General features: G+C 37.3%; 1 protein-coding gene across 1 annotated transcript; it reads left to right on the forward strand.

Moving 5' to 3' along the window:
- Window positions 1-16,800: 16,800 nt before the first annotated feature.
- LOC148021883 (uncharacterized) lies at window positions 16,801-18,746 on the forward strand. The gene is made up of 2 exons (XM_087696673.1): window positions 16,801-17,537; window positions 18,229-18,746. The coding sequence occupies exons 1-2, from the start codon at window positions 17,019-17,021 to the stop codon at window positions 18,358-18,360; spliced, it is 651 nt and encodes a 216-aa protein (XP_087552799.1). The 5' UTR covers window positions 16,801-17,018; the 3' UTR covers window positions 18,361-18,746.
- Window positions 18,747-21,231: the final 2,485 nt, after the last annotated feature.

The raw sequence follows: 21,231 nt of genomic DNA on the forward strand, positions 1-21,231 counted from the left end.
TTTCTTTACAACAATTGATCTTATTTATCTTTGGAATACATCTTATAATCCAGCCCGTAGGCTAATCCATAATCTGCCTGAAGGCAATCCATAATCCACCCAAAGGCAATCCAACAATCCACAAGGATTACTAATCCAAGATTCTACTCGTATACTAGTATGCGGGTCTCAAGGTCCGATCCTGAGTCGCGTCGGCCTCTTGTGCAGGGCCCGAAAGGCAAGGGATTTACGGCCAGAGCCCCCTCTGGCACCCAAGCGTCCTCCTGCTCCAAGTAGCGCCCAACGAAGAGACCTCTTGCGGGGGTTCGATCCACGTTCCCGGCACGGCTAATAACCCCCTTGGTTAGGGTCAGGTAGACAGTCGGGGCGAACTGATGCTGCCTCTCTCTCCAGGCCTTCAACTTGAAGCATTAATTATTTTTCCATCTTTTAGTTCCTTGAGCAAAGCAATACAAACAGTGCTCCTAAATTGTACAAACACAATCAATCGAGTGGTTGTTTTATTTGGCCAACTGCTAAGATGTGAATCCTTTTCTCGGAATGCATCCAGCATTCAATCCGGGATCAATTGCGACTTGGCAAGATCGCCAAGGGTTTGTTTGTTTACCCTTTTATCATTGGGTTAGGGCTTATACCCTGTCAACCCAATTAACAAACACCTTAGATTCCTTAAATCAAGACGGTAATTCCTGGGCAAGCTTGTCGCCCTAACATGATTTGTCAATTTCTTGTTACCTTAACTTGGCAACTCAGTACCAGGATTATTCATCCTCTTGCAAATTATCTTGTACATAGATCCTACCAACCCTTGTTCCAAAGAGTGGCAAATCCATCTTGTGACTTAAACACAAAGCCATGCGACGTTGCAACTTGTTGCATAGGAGTCGCATCTAACTTGTGGGATCAATCTCCCATCAATGACATTCCTTGGTCAAGAAGTATGTTTAGTCAAGATGTAGGGTTTGGGGTGTCTTCTTATCCAACCCAATCCCTAACCTTACTAGGCCAATAATGTTTGTCCCTAGGGATTCTAAACTTAGTCAGAAGTTTAATATAAGGTCGATCAATCCTTTGGGTAAAACCCTAGATCATTATTGTATGGGCGTCTACTTAACCCAAACATTCCGTGAATGTGGGTCGGACCTTTGGGTTTGAAGGTCTCGACTTGGCATCCCAAGTGCGATACTAGGCAGAATTTCTAACGTGCTAAACCCTAGGTAGCACTTTGAGATGTTGTACTATCTAGTTATGCTTTTAAGAATCCCATGTGGGTTATGTCATTACAAGTGATCTATCTAAAATAATCTAAATGTCTTGCGACAAGAACGATCTTTGATTGGAGATGCTAAACTTGTTCTAAAGGTGTAAATAGTTGCAATACATCACATTTCATGTAAATATGCGATTCATTACTTCTATGCAATTATAAGGTTTGCAATTTACCATTTCTTTTCCTTGCTAAAATCAGAGTGATTGACAATTTGGGAAATAACTTGCATAAAACCTACATAGATTTACATCAAGGAGCTATGCCTACAACCTTTTGTTTAATGCAATTGAATTTCAGGCTTTAATATGACATGCAACCTTTTCTAGATACAACTTTGATAGATGAAGTTCATGTTTGACGAATATTATAAGACTAATGTTGACTTAATCCATTCTACAAGCATCTTCCCATGCTACATGCAAGTCCATGGTTTCATTTCCATGCCATGCAATTCTTTGGACAACATCTAACGGATGTTAACGATTTTCTCATGCGAATCACAACAAGGAAGTTATTGCCTAAATGCAATATACGCTTGCTATTTCTTGCAAGGGAGACAAGGGTGAATTTAAACAAAATTTTCATCCTTTTAAACGTAAGCAATATGCACTTAGGATTTGCAACTAGGAAATGCAAGCAACCCAATTTGCATAACATGCACTAACTCTTGTAAATCGTTCAAGGAGACAATTTTCCAAATGTATTTTAACTAGGCTACGTGAATTAGAAACATGTGTAAATGCATTCTTCCCATGAAATTTAACGTGCCTAAATGCATTTCTTTAATGCGGAATCATTCTTTTAAGAACTTGGGCTTGAGGGCTCGTAGGGATGTCCACGCATATGCTTGGGAAAGAACCTCCCGCGTATGCTTAGGAAAGAACCTCCCGCGTATGCTTGGGAAAGAATCTCCCTCGTGTGCGCCTCTTGCCATTTTCTTGGGAGCCATTGAATTCTGGTCCAGCAACTCCTCCTTGACTCTTTCACGTATCGAATTCCTTCTTGCCCTGGATTTTCTATTCTGCGCGAGACACGGCCCTTGTAGAATGTGATTTTTGACTAAACCCGCAGTTGTGAGGATGAACAAGGCTTATAAAAGCCTTCTTTTTAGAAGCTTCTATGCTTCTAGGTAGAAGCTACATGGAGAGAGAAGTCATTTAGTGGGAGAAGATGCCGATGATGAAGGTGGAGGTGATAATGATGATGGTGATGATAGAGTGGAGGTGGCAGCAGCGCTGCATCAAGCGGCAGCGGGCAGTATGTGGCGGCGGCTTCCTAGCGTGGTGGCGCTCTCTAACACCACACCCTCCTCTTCTCTCTCTTCGTGCCTCCTCCCCAAGATCCAAGGGGGAGGTTTTATAGTGTGTAAGGGGGGGGAGATCCACAAACATGGAGGCTTTCATGCCTTCCCTCCCTCATGCATCCCCGCACCACACTCCTCCCTCTCTCCAGTTAACTCACTCCTCCACACACTCCCTCTCCTCCTGCCATGCATCGGCTGAGGGAAGGGGTAATTAATTAAAAAAATTTGCACTACTTTAATCATTTATCCATTTGCCTTTATATGTAAGGGGTGTTTCTCATGCGGCTTGCAGGTTTTAAACCCCGGCCTCTTTTGCACGACATGGAGCCAGATTTTAACATTGTGCGTGGAGGGAACACTTTAGCCACCGACATTATTCAATGCGGGGGATTATTTTGCACTACTTCTTTGCAAGATGTGCTGGTTTTATAGTCGACTTAATATTTCGAGTGGAAATATTATAGCATGGAGTTGGTTAAGATTGGGTAACTTTATAATGTTAAAAAAGAAGTTATGTGTAACCATAGGCTCTAACATGGAGAGATCTTTAGAGAGTGGATCATCAAGATTGGGATGTTTGCCTTCCTGATCCTTGCTTGGATTATCAAGATTTGGGGAATCTTCTCCTTGATTCGAGCGTGGTTCCTTTTTTACTTTGGCCTTGGACTAGAGGTACGTACTCTAGTGATGCTTGGTGCATGGCATGGGTTTGCTAGCGAATCCTAGCCATGATGGGGAACACCAACCTTCTACATATCCCATGCTACTCTAGCCCATTGTTCCTTCGGAATGTGCTACCTAGGAAGATCATATTTTGTCTTCCAATCCCAATTCTAGTCCATCACTGCCTGCTACAGCACCTGGATCCTCTCCTTTGCTTTGGCATTCCATAGATTAAACCTCTAACTACCATTTCTTTAATTATTATTATGTTTTATCCCATCAATAGATCTATCAAAGTTTTTGTTAATGTGTCATATGGAATGTAAACTTAGTAGCTTTACTAACGCTTGCAACTTATAAAATCAATTTTCTTACATTAGACTATTGGATCTTGACAAAAAGTTTGATTATGGTCCATGTTTATATGATAATAGCTTAGCAAGCAAAAATTCCCATGTTTAAAGGGCATACACACTATTTTTACACATATTCTTCTTAGATTCTAATCTTGTTTATATTGAACTCTTGGTCACCAGAGCTTTAGTATCTTGGTTATCTTTTAGTTGCATAGGTATGGGCTTCAATTATTGGTTCACCTCAGAGGTAAGGGTCAATTGAGCCTCTTTATTTGTTAAAAATTATGGACTTCTTGGACTTTGGAACCTTAGTTTCTATAAACTTCAATAGTCCTTGTTATTGTAATAACAAATCACTCAAAAAATATGTGTTTATTCTATGCTATATCTTCTTAATCTCATAGCATCCAAAATGGACATGAACCTTAGGCACATCAATGACTTACTAGGGACTTTATCACCTCATTGACCATGTCCTCATTAGTAGAGATGGTTATCACCCCATAAGTATGCATACACATAGCTATTGTGTGTAGGGTCATCTCTATTAAGTTAGCAAGCTCAACACCTATGGATATTTATATGGACACCTATTTAGATGGTTCTGCATGTTGTTAATTGCACTATTCATAAGAGAAAAGGAGTGGATAGGCCTATTCATGCCATCATTAAATGCCACTCTATTTGGCTATTGTCATAGAAAACATGAATTAAGTTGAGTTGTTATTTGGTGCCTTATATTATACTCGTGTTTTACATATCAGATTAGATTTTTGGCATACAATCAAGTTATTCAAAAAAATTTGTAAGTAAGGGGTATGCTTTCATAATTTTTATTTTTGTAGTGTTTAGGGATGTCAAAGAGAAAGCTTTCCCCTTGATGGAATGGAGCAAGAGGAGCTTGAGGATAATTATGATTACATGCTTTTTGATTTTTTGCAAAAGATAGCAAACCCATCCAAATTATGTACATTAGGGAGATGCTGAATATCCCTTTTGGTTTGGAAGAGCTATTGATTGAGTGATATTGATGAGAAGCTTACTAGGGAGTATAGAGAGTTCTATTCTAGACATGCATAGTATCTCTTAATTGATAGTTATGCACATTTTAATGATGTGATCTAGGTAACCAATGCTCCCAGGGCAACTTTGATTACCATGTATTAACTTATTGTGACCAAGAGTTTAGAAGGCATGAAATAAATTGCCTTTTTCATAGGGGTAACCGGCAGTGCCTTTTGATTCACAAAGACATAGTTTTTATTGTGTTTCTCCAATATATGGAGGATTCCCCTTCAGACAAAGGGTAAGACAAAAAGGGTGAAGATGCTACATATATGGATAAGGAAGTTGAAGAGAAGGCGACAAAGATGTTTCAAGAGGATATTGAGAACCAGCTGGTACAAGGTTTTGATCTTGCTACATTTAAGAGTCAGAACATTATAAAGATAGAAGAAGCCCCTTGGATTGTATCCCTTCATTTCCTACCTACCTTTAAAAAAAAAGGTATGTATTTCTCAATGACATTCAATATCTTTTTGATCTCAGAGAAGATTACTGCTTGGCCATCCTAGCAGCATGGAGCTAGATTGATAAGGATTTCATAAGTTATGACCATGCCCAATAGCCACACTAGATGTTGAGGGGGATAATTTTCAAGATAGCCCCATGGCCCTACACACATGTATCAATGAGATCGTAGAATATGAGAATAAGGGGCTACCCATAGAAGAAGATTTCTTAGAGCTACAAAAGAGGTTTGGCATTCAGGGCATGGGGTATGAAGACACACTGAAGTAGCCATCAGAGGAGAAGCTAAAGAACTCAATAAATCTCTATGATGAGAACCTTCTTGAAGATGATGAAAACCCAAAAGTATTAAAGACATTTCCAAGATATTCCTAGACTTAATAGCAGGTACTAAAGATAAGTGGCTTTAAGATTTTTATCAACTAATAAGAATTTTTTTTCTTACTTATGCAAATTGAAATTGAAGATCGTGGTAACTTTCTTGGAAGAGCCAAGGGCTCTAGGCCATAGAAGCTTGGAAAAAGTCAAGGACTTGGCCACTATATTGAAAGCTTAAATAATAAAATTATTGTAATTTACCACAACAAATTCTCAAGCTCTCCAGGTTTGCTAATGATGGATTTAAAAGCTATTTGCAAAGTCATTGGATTTGGAATTTTCAATAGAGGAGTTGAGAAGATAATTTTGGTAGAGAAGGAAGAAGCCATAAGGGTTTTTTGCTACATGCCTGGTTACAATGCATCTAGAGCTAGATGCTTTGGAGTCCTTAGCTCCTATTTACTTTCCCATGTGGGAGATGCAAAAATTTTGAAGTCTCTCCTAGGCTATAGAAAGCAAGATCTTTTGAAATGTAGAGGTCTTATTGCATGGAGTGAATCCAACGATTCCTTTGCAAAAAATAGAGACAAACTGAAAGATCCTAAATAATTAAGGGTTCTTGAAACCCATCTTTTGCCTTCTCTTTGTTTAGTTTGTAACCATTCTAAAAACCTTTGCTTTGCATAAGAGTTTCTATATCCCTCTTTCCTTTTCTATGTAACCATTTGTATGGTTTTTGCCAAATATGATGTATTACATGATGTGACTGTATCTTTAAGCTTAAATTTATGGCAATTTTTTCTATAAAACCATTGAAAGATCTCTATCAAACTATTTGCTTTGACTCTTCCTCCTCCATGTCTTGTGTATCCACAGAATTTTGTTCTTGCTTAATACTATGACTTGTCCATGCCTTGGGTTGACATGATAGATAAACTTTCATACTATTTGATAAAATATGGAGCATCATTGTATAAAATATGCCATACAATTAAAAATAAAGAGAGTTACTTAAATCTTATATGAGTTAAAAAATGAAGAAATGTATCAAATTTTTACCATACAATCATAAGAACTTCTTACCATATAGTGAGTGAAGTGTTGATTACCTCAAGCTTTTGTCTTTGCCTTTGTAAAAAGCTTCAATTGGTCTTTGAAGTCTTTGAGATAATCATCTTTACAATCAACTTTATCACAATAAGAGAATATTTTATCTAGTATTTCCCAAACTTTGGCTTTTCTATTTCAAGCATGTCCATTATTAGCATGATCCTTAATTGCATTATGTAGGGATTTCCATTGAATATATTTAATGGTTGAACCCCCATTTCTAGAGTTAATATTGCTAAGCTTTCTATGAAATCCTAGGAATCTTCTAGTCTTCACCCCACCGATAGATGGCTTTTTGGGGATACAGTTTCCATCCTTGGACTTTTGAAGATCTAGTTTAATAACAACATTACATCCATGTAAACCAATTGCAAATAAAACTTGCTCGATATTTGATATAGCATCTTGTCTAGCTGATAAGGGTTTTTTCTTCCAAGAAAACCCTATATGAAGATGAATGAGCTTTTCAATTATTCTCTAGAGTGCATGAAGTGTACATATATGAGCATTGAACAAAAGGAATATCTAAAATTGGCTTGAATTGTGGGTCTTTGAAATGCCCAAAGGGGACTCTATTCGAGTTGCTTGAGGTTAGCTATGTAGTTGGGACATGCAATATAGCTAGGAACATCTAAAGTTTGCTCCTTTAGACACATTATACATGCATTTGAGTCTTTGAAATGCCTAGAGGGGACTCTATTCTAGTTGCTTGAGGTTAGCTATGTAGTTGGGACATGCAAAATAGCTAGGAACATCTAAAGTTTGCTCATTTAGACACATTATACATGCATTTGAGTGTCCTTAAGTCACCAGCTAACCTTATAGTTTCCAAATCCCTTGACAAATAGCTCTTCTCCTGCTTGTTGACTCTTAATCACAACAGGTATTGAAGTTTGATGGAAAACCCAGTATAATATATCAAAATCCTCTATGTCTACTTAAAAGTTGCTAACCACTAGAAATTGTATTTAGATTGAACATTGAATGACATTGAATCATTACAATGACTTGATGGAAGTTCTCTATTCATCAAAGTAATGGAGACTCTCTCTAATTTTGTGCACTTTAAAATCTCAATTTCATCAACAAGGGAATAGAAATTGTAGCCATCAATAGGGAGTAGGGTCTGCTTTTTTCATTATAAAGACTTATTGATTCATAAGACCTTGATCTGAAAGAAAGATGTAATTAGATCTTTTATGAGATCCTTTTTAAGCATCTTAAATACAATACTCTAGATATGCTATAGACCACTACAATCAACTATTTATTAGCCCAATGTCAGTGATGGGGCAAGGTCACAAAGAAGGGGGCACCTTCAATCTTTTTGCATTTGAAGATACAATGTAGGCCCTGTGAGGTGGTCTTAAGCAATAGTTGAGCATCTGACAACAAGGTGAAACTTTGAGTGTTAAACTTTAACATAAGTGCTTTCAAGTGCTATTGAGATAATAAATTTGAGGGTCAAGGATTTTATCACTTCAAACATTGTCTAGATTATACATTCAAGTAACTTCAACCTTTCTTGTAAGTTTTGGTCTAATTGGTTATTTTTAAATTAGGAAATGGAGGATTAATGGGAATGAAGCAGGTTGTCAACCATTAGGAGATAGAATTAAATGGAACAAAATAGATTGTTAACTATTGGGAGATAAGACTACTAGGGAAGAGAGATAGGACCATTATGAGATATGGGCTTTCCATGTTTCGCTTTGAAAGTGATGTATTTTAAAATGCATGACTTTGAGTTCTACTTATTGTTAGGTTGAGCTGTATTTGTTTCCTGAGTGTTATGCCTCAAATAATTACTACTAGAGTAAGAGGTTATCTAAAGAGCATGTTTCATCAAGTATCCCACAAGTGGCTTGTACATTTGGGAATTGTGATTGGGTGACTTGATGGGAGATTACTCAAGAGTAGGGCATGCTTGACTTGGGCTGTCAAGTTAGTTGCTTATTTCTTATTAGCATCTAGATCAAGCATACTATGAAGAGTGTGATTGGAAGGATCAACATTCGATACACAGTGACTAGATTTAGTAAGCATAAGCCACTCACTTGGGCAATCTCACAGATCCAAATGTGAATTGCACGTTAGATTTGCATCACAAAGTTATGGATTAAGAGGTTCATCATTACCTTCTTTTTCCCTCCCTTGGCTAAATCCAGGTATTGAAGTCTTGAAAATAGGGAAGCTCACATTTTGTATCTAATCCTTTCATAAAGGCACATGATGCATGCCATTGTGTAGCACAAAAGATACTTCCTGATGTGCTAATTGGGACTAGCTTTAGTTTGACTACAGACTTTACTCTTTTTTTGGAAACTAGTTCATGATACATTTGGATTCACATGATTCTAAATGGTTGTTGTGATCAAGAAGGACACCTTTGGTATTGTGTTTTTTTGCATGATACATCAAGAGAGCATCTTAGGTACAAAAATTATGTTCTTTGCAGTCCGCACATGTCTCTCTCAAGAGTTCACTATTTAAAAATGGCTAAAAGTGCTATTTGAAAGTGGTGGCAACAATCTTGTGTAAGGTTTAGTATCATGAGATTGAAAGATTCTTGTTTTGGGTTTTCTTTTAGAAAACAACTGCTAAGGTAAAGAAAGTAGTGCATTTTAAATTGCACAAATTTTCTTTGCTCGTCAACAAGTCATCAGTTTTTGGTTATTTTGTGGACCAAGTTCTTAGGTAGATTAGTGCATGGTGAAGGGGTGATGGATTTTGCCATTGCTATATAACATTTGTTGAATGCCCAAGTGGAGTGTGTAAAGGTATCTAGAAACATAGAAGTGGATCAATATGATATTTTACTCAAGAGCTATAGGCTATTAAACTTTAAATAAAGTGAGTGTATTCATGATTGCCACGAAGAGTTTTGAATGTTTTTGGTAGACAAACCTACACAAGAGCACTTAGAGCATTTGTACAAAGTTTTCATCTTGCTTCATAAATGTTCTTATCTAAATATTCATGTATGCATATTTAAACTTAGATATCTAGATGGACCTTGCAAGGGTTAAGTATTATCTTGCAAGAGTTAATACTAGTCTTTGTTCACATGACTCATGCAATGTTGCTCCAATTCCATGGACTCATATGAATATGTAAACACTCTTTGGTTTAATGTTTCACACTTATGCATCCAAGCCATTCAAGATTACAATAATCCATAAGGAGAGAGAGAGAGAGAGAGAGAGAGAGAGAGAGAGAGAGAGAGAGATAATACATATATTTGTTTTTTTAATGTGGTTTTTCAGCCATGTCACCACAAAAGGCAAGAGGCAAAGGTCATGCAATATCAAATAAGATAGATCAACCACTCCTCCATCTACCATTACTCCACATAAAAGAACTCATGGATCATCCCTCTCTATAGTTTTAGAGGAGGATACACCAAGTGCTAGGGGTGCTTCTAATCCTTAAATGCAAGGAGAAAGTGGCAAGGGGAAGATGAGATAATAGTGGAGCAGTACAAGAAGAGAATGATGAGAAAGCAATGTCAAGCCAAGTTTTTGATATTGAAATGCAAATGATAAGATGTGGGGATGTTACAAGCTAGTGTAGACTTCTATCTCAAGAACTGTAACCTCTCGTATCCCCTTGTATTGCATGATTGCACATGCTATTGTTAGAGGGATCCATGTAGATATGCCCTCCTTAAAAAATGAATTTTAGTATGAGGGTTATTTACCAAAAAAGGGCTCATTTGTTGTTTCCATATGTAAGTATAAAGGAGAAGAAACACCGGTGACTCTTGCTATAATATCAACTTGGACTCCTTTATGGTGTGAAGTGGAAGCTACATTTGAGAAGGAAATCTTGGCAAAACCAAAGATCATGTTTTTGTCTAGTAAAATGTTCTTTGTATGGAAAGAAAACCATCACTTGATTGCTTGGATGGAGTTAATCTCACAGACGTATAGAGAAAATAAATCTCATCACATCAAGGTTGTGTGTTTTGTTATTGATCCCACACAAATTTTCGAGATTGCTATTCTTTTATGGGACTGTAGAGAGTTAATAAGTAAGTGGCATAATCTTTGTTTTACAATGAATAGATAACCAATAATTCTATTTATATGACTCAGTTTTGAATGAACTCAATGATTACTATTGCTAAGTTGAAATTCTTCGCAAATGCTAAGATGAGAGAAGAGAAAAGGTTAGTGTTGCTATCTATCTTGGACTCAACAATACCTTGATGTGAGGTTAAGTTTATCTCTTTTTCTTTCATATGAAGTCCAAATTCTGGGGTTGAGTACTTTTTTATAGGGGGGGAAAAAAGGGAATACATTTTTCATAAGAAGAAATTTCTTCTTATGAAATATTGCTAATAGGATAGCATAGACGAAGAGTAGGAAGATGCCAAATCCTTGCAAAAAAAAACACTCTATACCTTTTCTATATGCATTGGTATGATTTCTCTATACTCATCAATATACATGGTAACATAGGTGTTGGAATATGCGTTATTATACACTAATACAATTTTGGTGAATTTGGAAAACTTCAAGTCCAATTTTTTATTATTTAGAATGAGTTTAGAACATTGGGACTCAAAAAAAGATTCCTTCAAGTCACCCAAAGCTATTGTCTAATACATGTTTGGAAACCTTATGAAAAATGGAATCTATTGAGCTATTAAACACCAAATTGGGAGCCATGATATGAGAGTTAAAGCAAAGATAAAGTTTTGACAATGTCTTAAACTTGTGGGAAATTCCCAAATTCACTAATGGCATGTTCATGACTACTATTTAGCAATGCTAATACTAGCAAAATTTGGGTGGTTATAAGACTATGTATGCTGATGAAACTATTCCACCATACTGACAAACATTTTGATAATGGTACTTGACATTTTAAACCATTTTCCCCTGTTTCTTTATTAGAAGTTTTGATAGTATATCTTTTCTATATCACATTGAATGTGGCAAGAATATGGAGCTAGCCAAAGAACGTAGATTCTATGTTTTTTCCAAATAACAAAACTAAAATGTCAACTTAAAGCTAAGATTCAACACAAATGGGTCATGGATGGAGCTAGTCTTTCTTTAAGATCTTCTTCAATACACTTTGTCTCACAATTTTCTACCTCTCATTGAGGATAATCCTCTAATAATTTCTTCTATATATCTGAGTAAGATAAACTCTTATTATCCTCACTCAAGATATACAACAATCTCACCCTCAAGAGACAAATTCTTACAAAGTACATTGCTCTCTTACCTCAAGTTCCATCCCTCACACATGCTTATTCTTTCCCAAGCTATGGTGGATGGAGAAGAAGAGAAGAAAAAATAAGAGTAGACTCAAATAGTTGGTACACATAAGAATCAACTCTCTAATCATTTCCGCACATTACATCCATGGGGTTTTTCCTTTTGAATTCCACCCTTCCACTTAGCTGTTTGGCCCATCTACTATGGCTTCTTCTATTCTAACTCATCAATAATTTCTGGCATCTATTCTAGACCTTCATGGCTTGCATGTGAAATCTTAGAACTTACACGAAGGTGATTTGGATACTTGGATTTTACAAGGATTTTTTCATGTATCCTATGAAACTTAAAATCAATATTGACATAATTGTTTGGTCACTAAATATTTGTGTGGTAACATGTGCACATGTCCATCCATGTTACTAGGTTTTCTAAAGTTGGTCATGGATTACCATCAATTAGAGATTCAAGTGGTCCAAGGCCAAGATTGAGATAGAATTGTATAGGTGGAGGGATCTTCAACTTGTATAAGAAGTTGATGGTCCTTAAAGCCATAGTTGGCAGTCTTGAATTTTAGCAAGACCTTAGCGAGAACATAGAAAGGCTACTCACAGACTATTTATGACCCTTTGATGGGAAATAAGTGTCACTTAGTCGCCTAAAAAGCAATGAATACAAATAGAAGGGATGGAGGACTTGGATTGGAAATTTTAGGTTGGGTCAAGGCAAGTAAATTGTGCTTTACATTCAATAACTTGCCTTGGATTGCACTCATTAGGGATGGGATCTTTGGTTCATTCGATCCTAATTACACTCCAACCTAACTTACTATTGTAGCCCAACTAACTATTTTTTGGGTGGGTGATCACACAAAACTTCATGGAAGGCCACTCCCTTAGCTTGTCTCAATCTCCTATTATGGAAGATGAGTAGAGGATTTGGATGTATAAGAATCTCTATAGAGATATTATGTCTAAGAAGATTCCTTTTCCCTCCCTTTGTCCATTGTACTAAAGATAATATGAAGATCCACTACAGTTGTTTTGGAGAACCCCTAGGTTAGGCCAGCTAGCTACAATGTGTTTAAAGGAGCTAGAGCTCAAAGATGGGTTCACCTTGAAAATTTTCATTTCTAGGGACTAAGATTCTCCTTATGAAGAGACAATCAAGGCAATTCACATTATCATGCAACAATCTTGAAAATTTGGTGATTCAAATATCAAACTACATTTCAAGATGTGAACCATGTGCAAATGGATGATATTTTGAATATCAGGATTGTTTGTCTATCTTTGAAAATCTTAGGGCTAAGGCTCCAATTTTAATATAGTTGACTAAGCTCTTGGCTTTGCTATGTTGCATATTATTTATGCTACATTTAGTTTAATTCATTTTTGAAATATATTTTCTTACCTTATTTTTTTTTTAAAGCTCAAAATTGAAATACACATACTCTTGCACATGCACATACTCATTTCAAGGGGAGAGAGAGAGAGAGAGAGAGAGAGAATGTTAAGGGTGATTTACATCATGGGGTACATGTCAAGACTCACTCTTATGATTTAGATTATGGTACGATCATGTTAATTTCTTTCACATGATTTGTGGGGATGCCTTATGTTTTCTATTGCCATTAAAAATTATAGAGTGCTCGTTGAAGGGGAAATGACAATAGAAAACATTGAGTGCTTCTTTGAAGGAGCAATCACATCTAATATTCTTGTATAATATGTATGAAAATGCATTACATTGCTTGACACCACAAGGAGAATTAAAATGATCTAAATTAAAGACAAAGGGATTAATGAAATTGGAACATTTAGACTCGAGCATGCAACTACAAAAAATGTAATCAAAGAGGTAAGAGGTCCTCACAAGCATCATCTCATGCTCTTCTTGTTACTGTCATCTATACCTCTTTTCGAAAGTTTGTGATGATGCCTACACACTTGAAAACAATATAATCAAAGATTTTGACTCTCTTTATCTTGTTACATGTAGCTAAGAAGCACCGTTCTTTTTTGAAGCATCTTTATCTAAGCATCTTTATCTCATGAAATGACCGTTATAACCTTGGCTACCTCACATATTAAGCATAGCATTATCCATCGTTAGACCACACACCACTCAAATGGTATTGAGTTGACTCAATGTCTTCTCCATTTCATGCAATCTTTAATAAAGTAATAAATAACAAACTTGTAAGTGCAACATTTTCTATTTTTGTAAGACAAATTGGATGGAGATGTTATGTCTTTCACCTTGGGAACTACTTATGACATAAAAACTCATTATGACTTTAAGAGTCAAGCACATCTTGCTCTATTACCTAGCTATTATGAAGTGCATTTTAGTATATCTTTAAAATATAAATAGAAGCTTTGAGCTTATTTGCAAGTTTCTTAAATTCGCTAAGTCTTTTTAGTGAAAGAGGGGGATGATTCACATAGCTAGGAAGTAATGAGCTTTCAAATAGGGTATTTGAAAACATCGGTGAGGTATTGATTTACTATTTACTCTCGTGAAGCTTTTCAAATGGGAGATTTGTTGTTCGAGGGCCCTCTTACAAGAGACTCAAGTCATCATAAGCTACAATATCGACAGTTCACTTTCAGTAACATTAAGGACCTATTGAATGTGAACTTTGAAAAACAAGGTTTAATGATGGTAAGGTTTTAAGAAAAGATGTTAATGAACCATGTGAAACCTCTAGGTATACTCATTCATGCTACATAGTAATGGGAACACTAGTTGAACTTTGGAGTTACAAGCATGAAAAATTACAAGCTAGCTTCAATTATCGGCCTTGGACTTTATCTTACCCACTAAAAGATTTTGAAACCAACACAATGACGTTTTGTGGTGTTCATGTCGTGGATTCGTTGGTTATGATTTAAGCGCATCGAACAAAACGGATAAGGATTATGTCTTTGCCACAAGAACAAAACCCATTAATCTTGCACAGCTCGTAGAGTCCTAATCATAAAAGGTTGATATGACACAATCGCTCGTTTTCCAACATTACTTTCGGCTCCTGGAACTTTACAAAGCAAAACAAATCAACGAAAACATATGACGTCCTTACTATGCAAGAGGGCAAGGACTTGACGGTGGAGAGAGAGAGAGATATATATATATATATATATATATATGAGCGCATATTTGCTAGCCCCTTAATTCTAAGAGTCGATTCATATAGAAATTTATGCTACTTTCTTGGACTATATAACTAAATTGCCCAAAGTTTGACATTCAACAACATCATGCTATTTGGGTTTATCATTTTCAATGGAAAATAAGGATTACAAATCGGGACGATGGAGAGGGGGGAACTAGCCAAATGGGTGCAGTAGCTCAATTATTAGGGTGAATATGTGTTGACCATAGTTCATCAACCCCAGAACTTTGCACAAGCATGTGCATGAAAAATAGTAAGATGTCAATGTACCTCAACAATGTTATCATCGTGGTAGCAGCTCACTACTAGTATAGAGGTGAGATACAGCCCAAGTTGGCAAGGAAGGTTGTGACCCAAGGATTGTAAGATTGGGCACCCCTTGTGGATTATTCTAGAATGACTCCAATCATGCATTGGGATCAAATAATGATGTTTGTGTAATGTCAATTCACCTACTTAGGGTTGAACAAAATTCTAAGGTAACTTAACGAAAGTATTTCACATCTGATTGTGTACATATATTTGTGTGTATGCATGTGCACATATGCAACACTAATTCATTATGTCTTATTCTCCAAAGGAAGTATGTACAAACATATTCTGCAATTGAAAATGGCATATGGCTCTCATATGTGTTGTAAGAGAAAGCGACTTCACAACCATCCTTTTTTCTTACTAAAAAATGGATGTCCAACTCTATGCTCAATGAAGCTTTCATTTGTGATCAAATGTTAAAAGGCTAAATGTAAGACATGTATGCTCATTGATTTCAAGTGAGGTCCAAAATGAAAACGATATTCAATTTGTATAGCAATCCCATAAAGATGTACGTATAACATAATGTTATGATCTTTCAAATGTGTACAATTCTCAAAATTAAGGCTGAAGGGTCTCCACCTGGCCCTGAAAAGTAAGATGTTGAAGGGCTATGTTTTGAAGTGGGATGTGGGGCATTGTAATTTCCAATATTGAGTTGATGAAAACCATACATTTTATATAGATTCATGTGTTCTGCCATTATTCTTTATAAATAGTCATTTACACTTTTCCTTAATACTTGTGATGTATACATTATCAACCTTTAGTACTACTCTACATTGCAAAACAAAGTCTCTAATGTTTTGTTAGAGATGTCTTTGGAAGCTTCTACTTGTGGATGACAACTAGGATATTAATAGGAGATGCAAAGAACAAGCCTTATTTTGGAAGTGTTTCCAAGATAGTCATGAGGGAGAGGTTGAACTAGAGGCACACAAAAGTGTCCATATGAAAGTGAAAAAGTTTGGGAGCACGATAATAGAGCTTCCAATTGTCTCACACTTGTGTTAGAAGAAAGAGTGGCATACTCATAGACAAATATGAGAGCTTGTAGCTAAGGGACTCTATTTCCGAAACCATTATGGTTAAGGGCCACACACACACACACAGACACACCCACACACGCACACACAAAACTTGGTCTTTAGGTCATTGTTTGACCTAGATGGTTGGACTTCATTATGCTTGGAGCCCAATGGCGTATGTGTTTGTTTGACATGATTGGTCAAAGCTAGGGACCTAGACCTTAGCTTGTTTAGGGGTGTTTTTGGTTGATTGTTGAGTTATGCATTTAAAGGTGTTGAGTGTTGGATGATTTTGTTGGGGTAGGGATTTACACTCATGTGTGGTTGGTTGGTATCTGAAGATGTAATAAGCATAGACATAGTACATGTGCATTATAAGTGGTTTGCTGTGGGGCTAGGGACTTATAAGACTTGATAGGCTAAGTGGTTAGGTGTGGCGCTAGGGACTTATAAGACCTACTTATACGCATATTACAATGTGCAATCTTATAAGTGGCTGTGTGGGGCTAGGGGCTTACCTCATTAGATGAATATCTTAGCCTCATATATGGACGTAGAAGCGCTTGGTGATTAAGCGGTATTGTTTGGTGGTTAAGGCATAGCTCTTAAGCTCTTGGAAACACGTGTGTGGAGGTTAAGGTAGAAGCTTTCGATAGTGGTAAGGGCTGGTCGAGAGAGAGAGAGAGAGAGAGAGAGAGCGAGAGAGAGAGAGAGAGATGGCGATGCGGTTTCAGTATGCGATCCTTGTGAGCTCATCTCACATACACAGCAACAATTTCTCGTTGGCGTTGAGCTCGTCGGATCATGGGGGCATGATGGGCGGCGCGAGGCCGGGCGTGTCGTTTTTGGTGGGTACGTCGCTGGTGGTGATGAGCATCCTGTCGGTGAGCGCCGTCTTCTCGTGCTGCTACCACTGCCTCAAGATGCGATCATCGTCGTCATCGCTATCGTCACTGCCACCGTCATCATCGTCATCATCATCGTCCTCACTACCGTCGACGATATTGCTGAGGCTGGCAGCTCTCACAGCAGGCGGCGGCGCAGGCGCTGCAGCTGGCGACATGCAATCGATCACGGGCGCTGCAGCGCAGATCCCTTCGTCGACGACTCATCGACGGTACATTCAGGATTTGCAGCACCTCCACCTTCAGCTGCGCCCTCTTCCTCTTCCTCCTCCTCCTTCTCATCCCAGAACCACCAGCTGCAGTCCCATCGTCGAGAAGTTTGCTGAGCCGGTATTCTCTCTCTCTCTCTCTCTCTCTCTGTGTCTGTGTTGTCGCGGCCCCCCCCCCACCCACACACACACACACACACACACAACAAATAAATGAGAAATTCTTAAATTATTATATAATTAAGTTGGATCTCCAACAAATCAAGGAAAAAGGCGCCAATGTGGTCATGGCTTAGTGGTTTGAGCGTAGGTTGAGTATTGTGGGTCTCTCAGTTCAAACCTTGGGTTCCCTTAACTCCCCATTAGGACAAATAATTAAAGATCTAAATTAAGCACACAAAGACACATCTAGTATATGAATTGAAACACACAAAATAGTATAATTAATCCAACAACCGCTACTGTGAGACCCAAAGTATATAGCATTGTGGTGACCCAAAGTATAAAAAAATATTGCTAGCACAATTGACCCAAACAATAGAACAATGCTAGGACAACTAATCCAAAGGATAAGACCGTTCTAGTTAATTAATAAGATTCTCGGCCTTACTACATTCTCCCCAAACCAACTACATTAGCATGAAAGAAGATGCATAGTCCAATTCTACTCAAAGGGAAAGATTATACATCTCTCTCTCTCTCTCTCTCTCTCTCTCTCTCTCTCTCTCTCTCTCTCTCTCTCTCTCTCTCTCTCTCTCTCTCTCTCTCTCATGCATTATTTACTACTTTGCTAACCTTACTTCCACTTGCAGGTTCCTTGCCCACCTATTGTCTACATGCCTGGAGATCAAAAACCCACCTTTATTGCTTGGCCTTGCCCCCATCCACCTCCTTCCACCATCATTATGCACCCAACCACTCATCCTTGTGCCAAAATTGGGTGAGAAACTATTTCCTAAGGTTTAAAGCCTTTCATGGGTCAAACTTGCGTTAGACACATTCAATCCCATGCGATTGGTTGGAAAGCACCTTTTAGCATGAATGTTGGAATAGATGACCAAGGATGTTGGGTATAGTGTACTAATTGAAGAAGACGGTCAAGATTGATACTTTCATAATGCCATAAGAAAAGTGAAACAAGCCTCATGTGGTTTCTTCCCTACCCTTTATCTGATATTCTTGAATGCAAAGTGAAGACAAGCTTCTATGACCACTTCTCCATGTCCCCACTTATGTACATATTAGAGCAACCCATAATGCCTCATAGACTTATCTTTTTCTCTTTCATGTATTAGGTCTTTTAGAAATGTACATTGTTTCATTCTTGGCATTATGCAAGATTACTATCATTCACTTTGGAATTATCTTTGGACACATACAAAATCAATATCAACAAAACCTTTCTCAACAATATCAATATAAATCATACTAGAATATTAATGGCCACTTCAAACAAGACAATTAAGAATTGTCTCAACACTAAGCAATAAATAAATGTTTTCTTATGCTCATGGGGATTGGAAAATCTTGAGCCTCATTGTTGTTTCAAGATCAACTCCTTTGCCTTTGGTGATAACATAATTATACTAAAAGTGGAGTGTAGTAAATGATGGGTTTGAATCCCTTGTTCAAGGTCACACTTTTCTTTGCATGCCTTGTGAGAATTCAAGCTCATAAATATGTAATGTCATGAGATAAGTATAGATAAACTACGTTAACTTTAGGCTTATAATTGCACCTTGTGGAACGCTTTAGCCAACATTTTTAGTCCCATTTTGAAACAATATCATTTATGATTATTCTAAGTGATATTTGAAATGGTCATCTTATGTGACAAAGAGCAAGAACATTCATTGTGATGATTTTAAGTTGTGAGAATGTCTTTGCTCATTTATAAGTTATTTTGTATGGCATGAAGGTACAAGTAAGATGTTATGGATATTATCCAATTTTTACATGGTATGCAATGTTAACCACCAACACTATTCTTTCAAAACTTGCATAGTTACACTACTCAAGTTTGGAACTATAATGATTGTTGACATGCTAGTGCAATATCATTATACTTGAAGCTCATGTAACTTTTGAGTTTGGAATTTCTTCCTTGAACATTAGTGTGCAATAAAATATTTAATATACATATATATATATATGTTTGTGTGCATGTTTGTTTGTACACATATATGTGCATATATTTGCATAGATATATGTAATTAGTGCAAGTATGTATCTATATATGGGTATGTGTATGTATATACACACACAAAAGTAATTATATATACAAAAATATCTCTACTCACAACACAAAAAATTTACATGCATGCATGTGCTTGTATGTAGGACGCGGAGAGAGAGAGAGAGAGAGAGAGAGAGAGAGAGAGAGAGAGAGAGAGAGAGAGAGAGAGAGAGAGAGAGAGAGAGAGAGAGAGAGAGAGAGAGAGAGAGAGAGAGAGGGAGGGAGGGAGGGAGGGAGGGAGGGAGGGAGGGAGGGAGAGAGAGGGAGAGAGGCACAATGACTAAAATATCCTCGAGTCTTGCAAATGCATGCATGGATAAACAATGGTAATTCTAGGTACAATGCTATCACAGGAAGGTATTGCCACATATATTAGAGTAATGAGATGATAAATCCTAGCAAACTATTAAGTTTAACAATCCAAGGGCCATGACATTATCATCTTCATTGTTATGATATTAACTACTTATCATCTTCTTTGCTGCTATGATATTGTAGCTCTCAATAGAAATTGGATAGTTGAAGTCCTTCATAGTTTGTTTGGTCATGCTATCTTTTGTTTTAAGGGTCAATGGATACTAAAGAAGCAACATGCCCTACTTTCGTACAAAATTGCCGCACACCCCCCCCCCCCCCCCCGCCACCCATAGTGATGCCAAATTGTGCCTCATGCAAGACAGAAGAATATCTCTATAGACATCACTATGGTTTCTCAAATATCCAATGCCTTTTGATTGAACCATGCATTAATTAATTGACAACAAAAATCACCACATGGAAACAAAAAATGTAAGGGTGTTGCAAGTCGGACACTTTGCACATTTTATGGGACACTTGGCCTTCTTTTCCCCAAAAACCTATGGCACTCACTATTATACATTGCAAAGTACAATAGTCTCTCACATGCATGGTACTCATGTTGCACACGCGCGTGCGTGCGTGCACACGCACACACACACACACACACACACATGCGTGTAACTAGTGAGCTATTATGAGCATTTGATCACACACAAGGTTCATGTGTATCATCTAGTCAAAGGCCATAAACAAAGGTCATATAGCAATTTCCTAAGCATCAAAACTTTTACAATTAGTTATTAATTGAGAAGTACAATAATGGATGTTTACATTTTGCAAACTTTCATAGAATAAAGGTACATAAGTAAATATAGATAATTTATGCTCTATTATGTTTGAAAGGTATGGTTAAGTGGATGGACTACTTGTAGATCACCTCATCATCTAAGTTTCTCTCTTCCTCACTATCATGACCTTGACCTTTCTAAAAGGTCTCAGTGCCTACTCTAAACTACTAGATTCGAGCAAGTGTCAAGCATCCTCTAAATCCTTCTCACCATGTAGCTCCTATAATTTTATAGTTTTAAGCAAGTTAGGACATCTTATCTTACTACTATATTATTTTAGCTATAGGTTCAAAAAACCCCGAACCTCTAGAGGGCTTCCCGAACCTACCCCCTTTTCTAAACCTCCCTTTTTCAATCAAAACCCCTTCCCCTCCTCTCTTTCTCACTTGCAATATCTCATTTTCTCTTCCCCTTCCCTTTTTTCATTAAAG

This window comes from Lygodium microphyllum, chromosome 17, assembly GCF_053477565.2.
Source record: "Lygodium microphyllum isolate KBCC chromosome 17, Lygodium_microphyllum_v1.1.10, whole genome shotgun sequence".
In the NCBI taxonomy this organism is placed as follows: Eukaryota; Viridiplantae; Streptophyta; class Polypodiopsida; order Schizaeales; family Lygodiaceae; genus Lygodium; species Lygodium microphyllum.

Excerpts from the sequence above, each read along its gene's own strand:
- LOC148021883 (XM_087696673.1), top strand. The coding sequence starts at position 17,019 with ATGGCGATGCGGTTTCAGTATGCGATCCTTGTGAGCTCATCTCACATA. Across the intron at positions 17,538-18,228 it reads TCGAGAAGTTTGCTGAGCCG|GTTCCTTGCCCACCTATTGT; the intron begins GTATTCTCTCTC and ends TTCCACTTGCAG.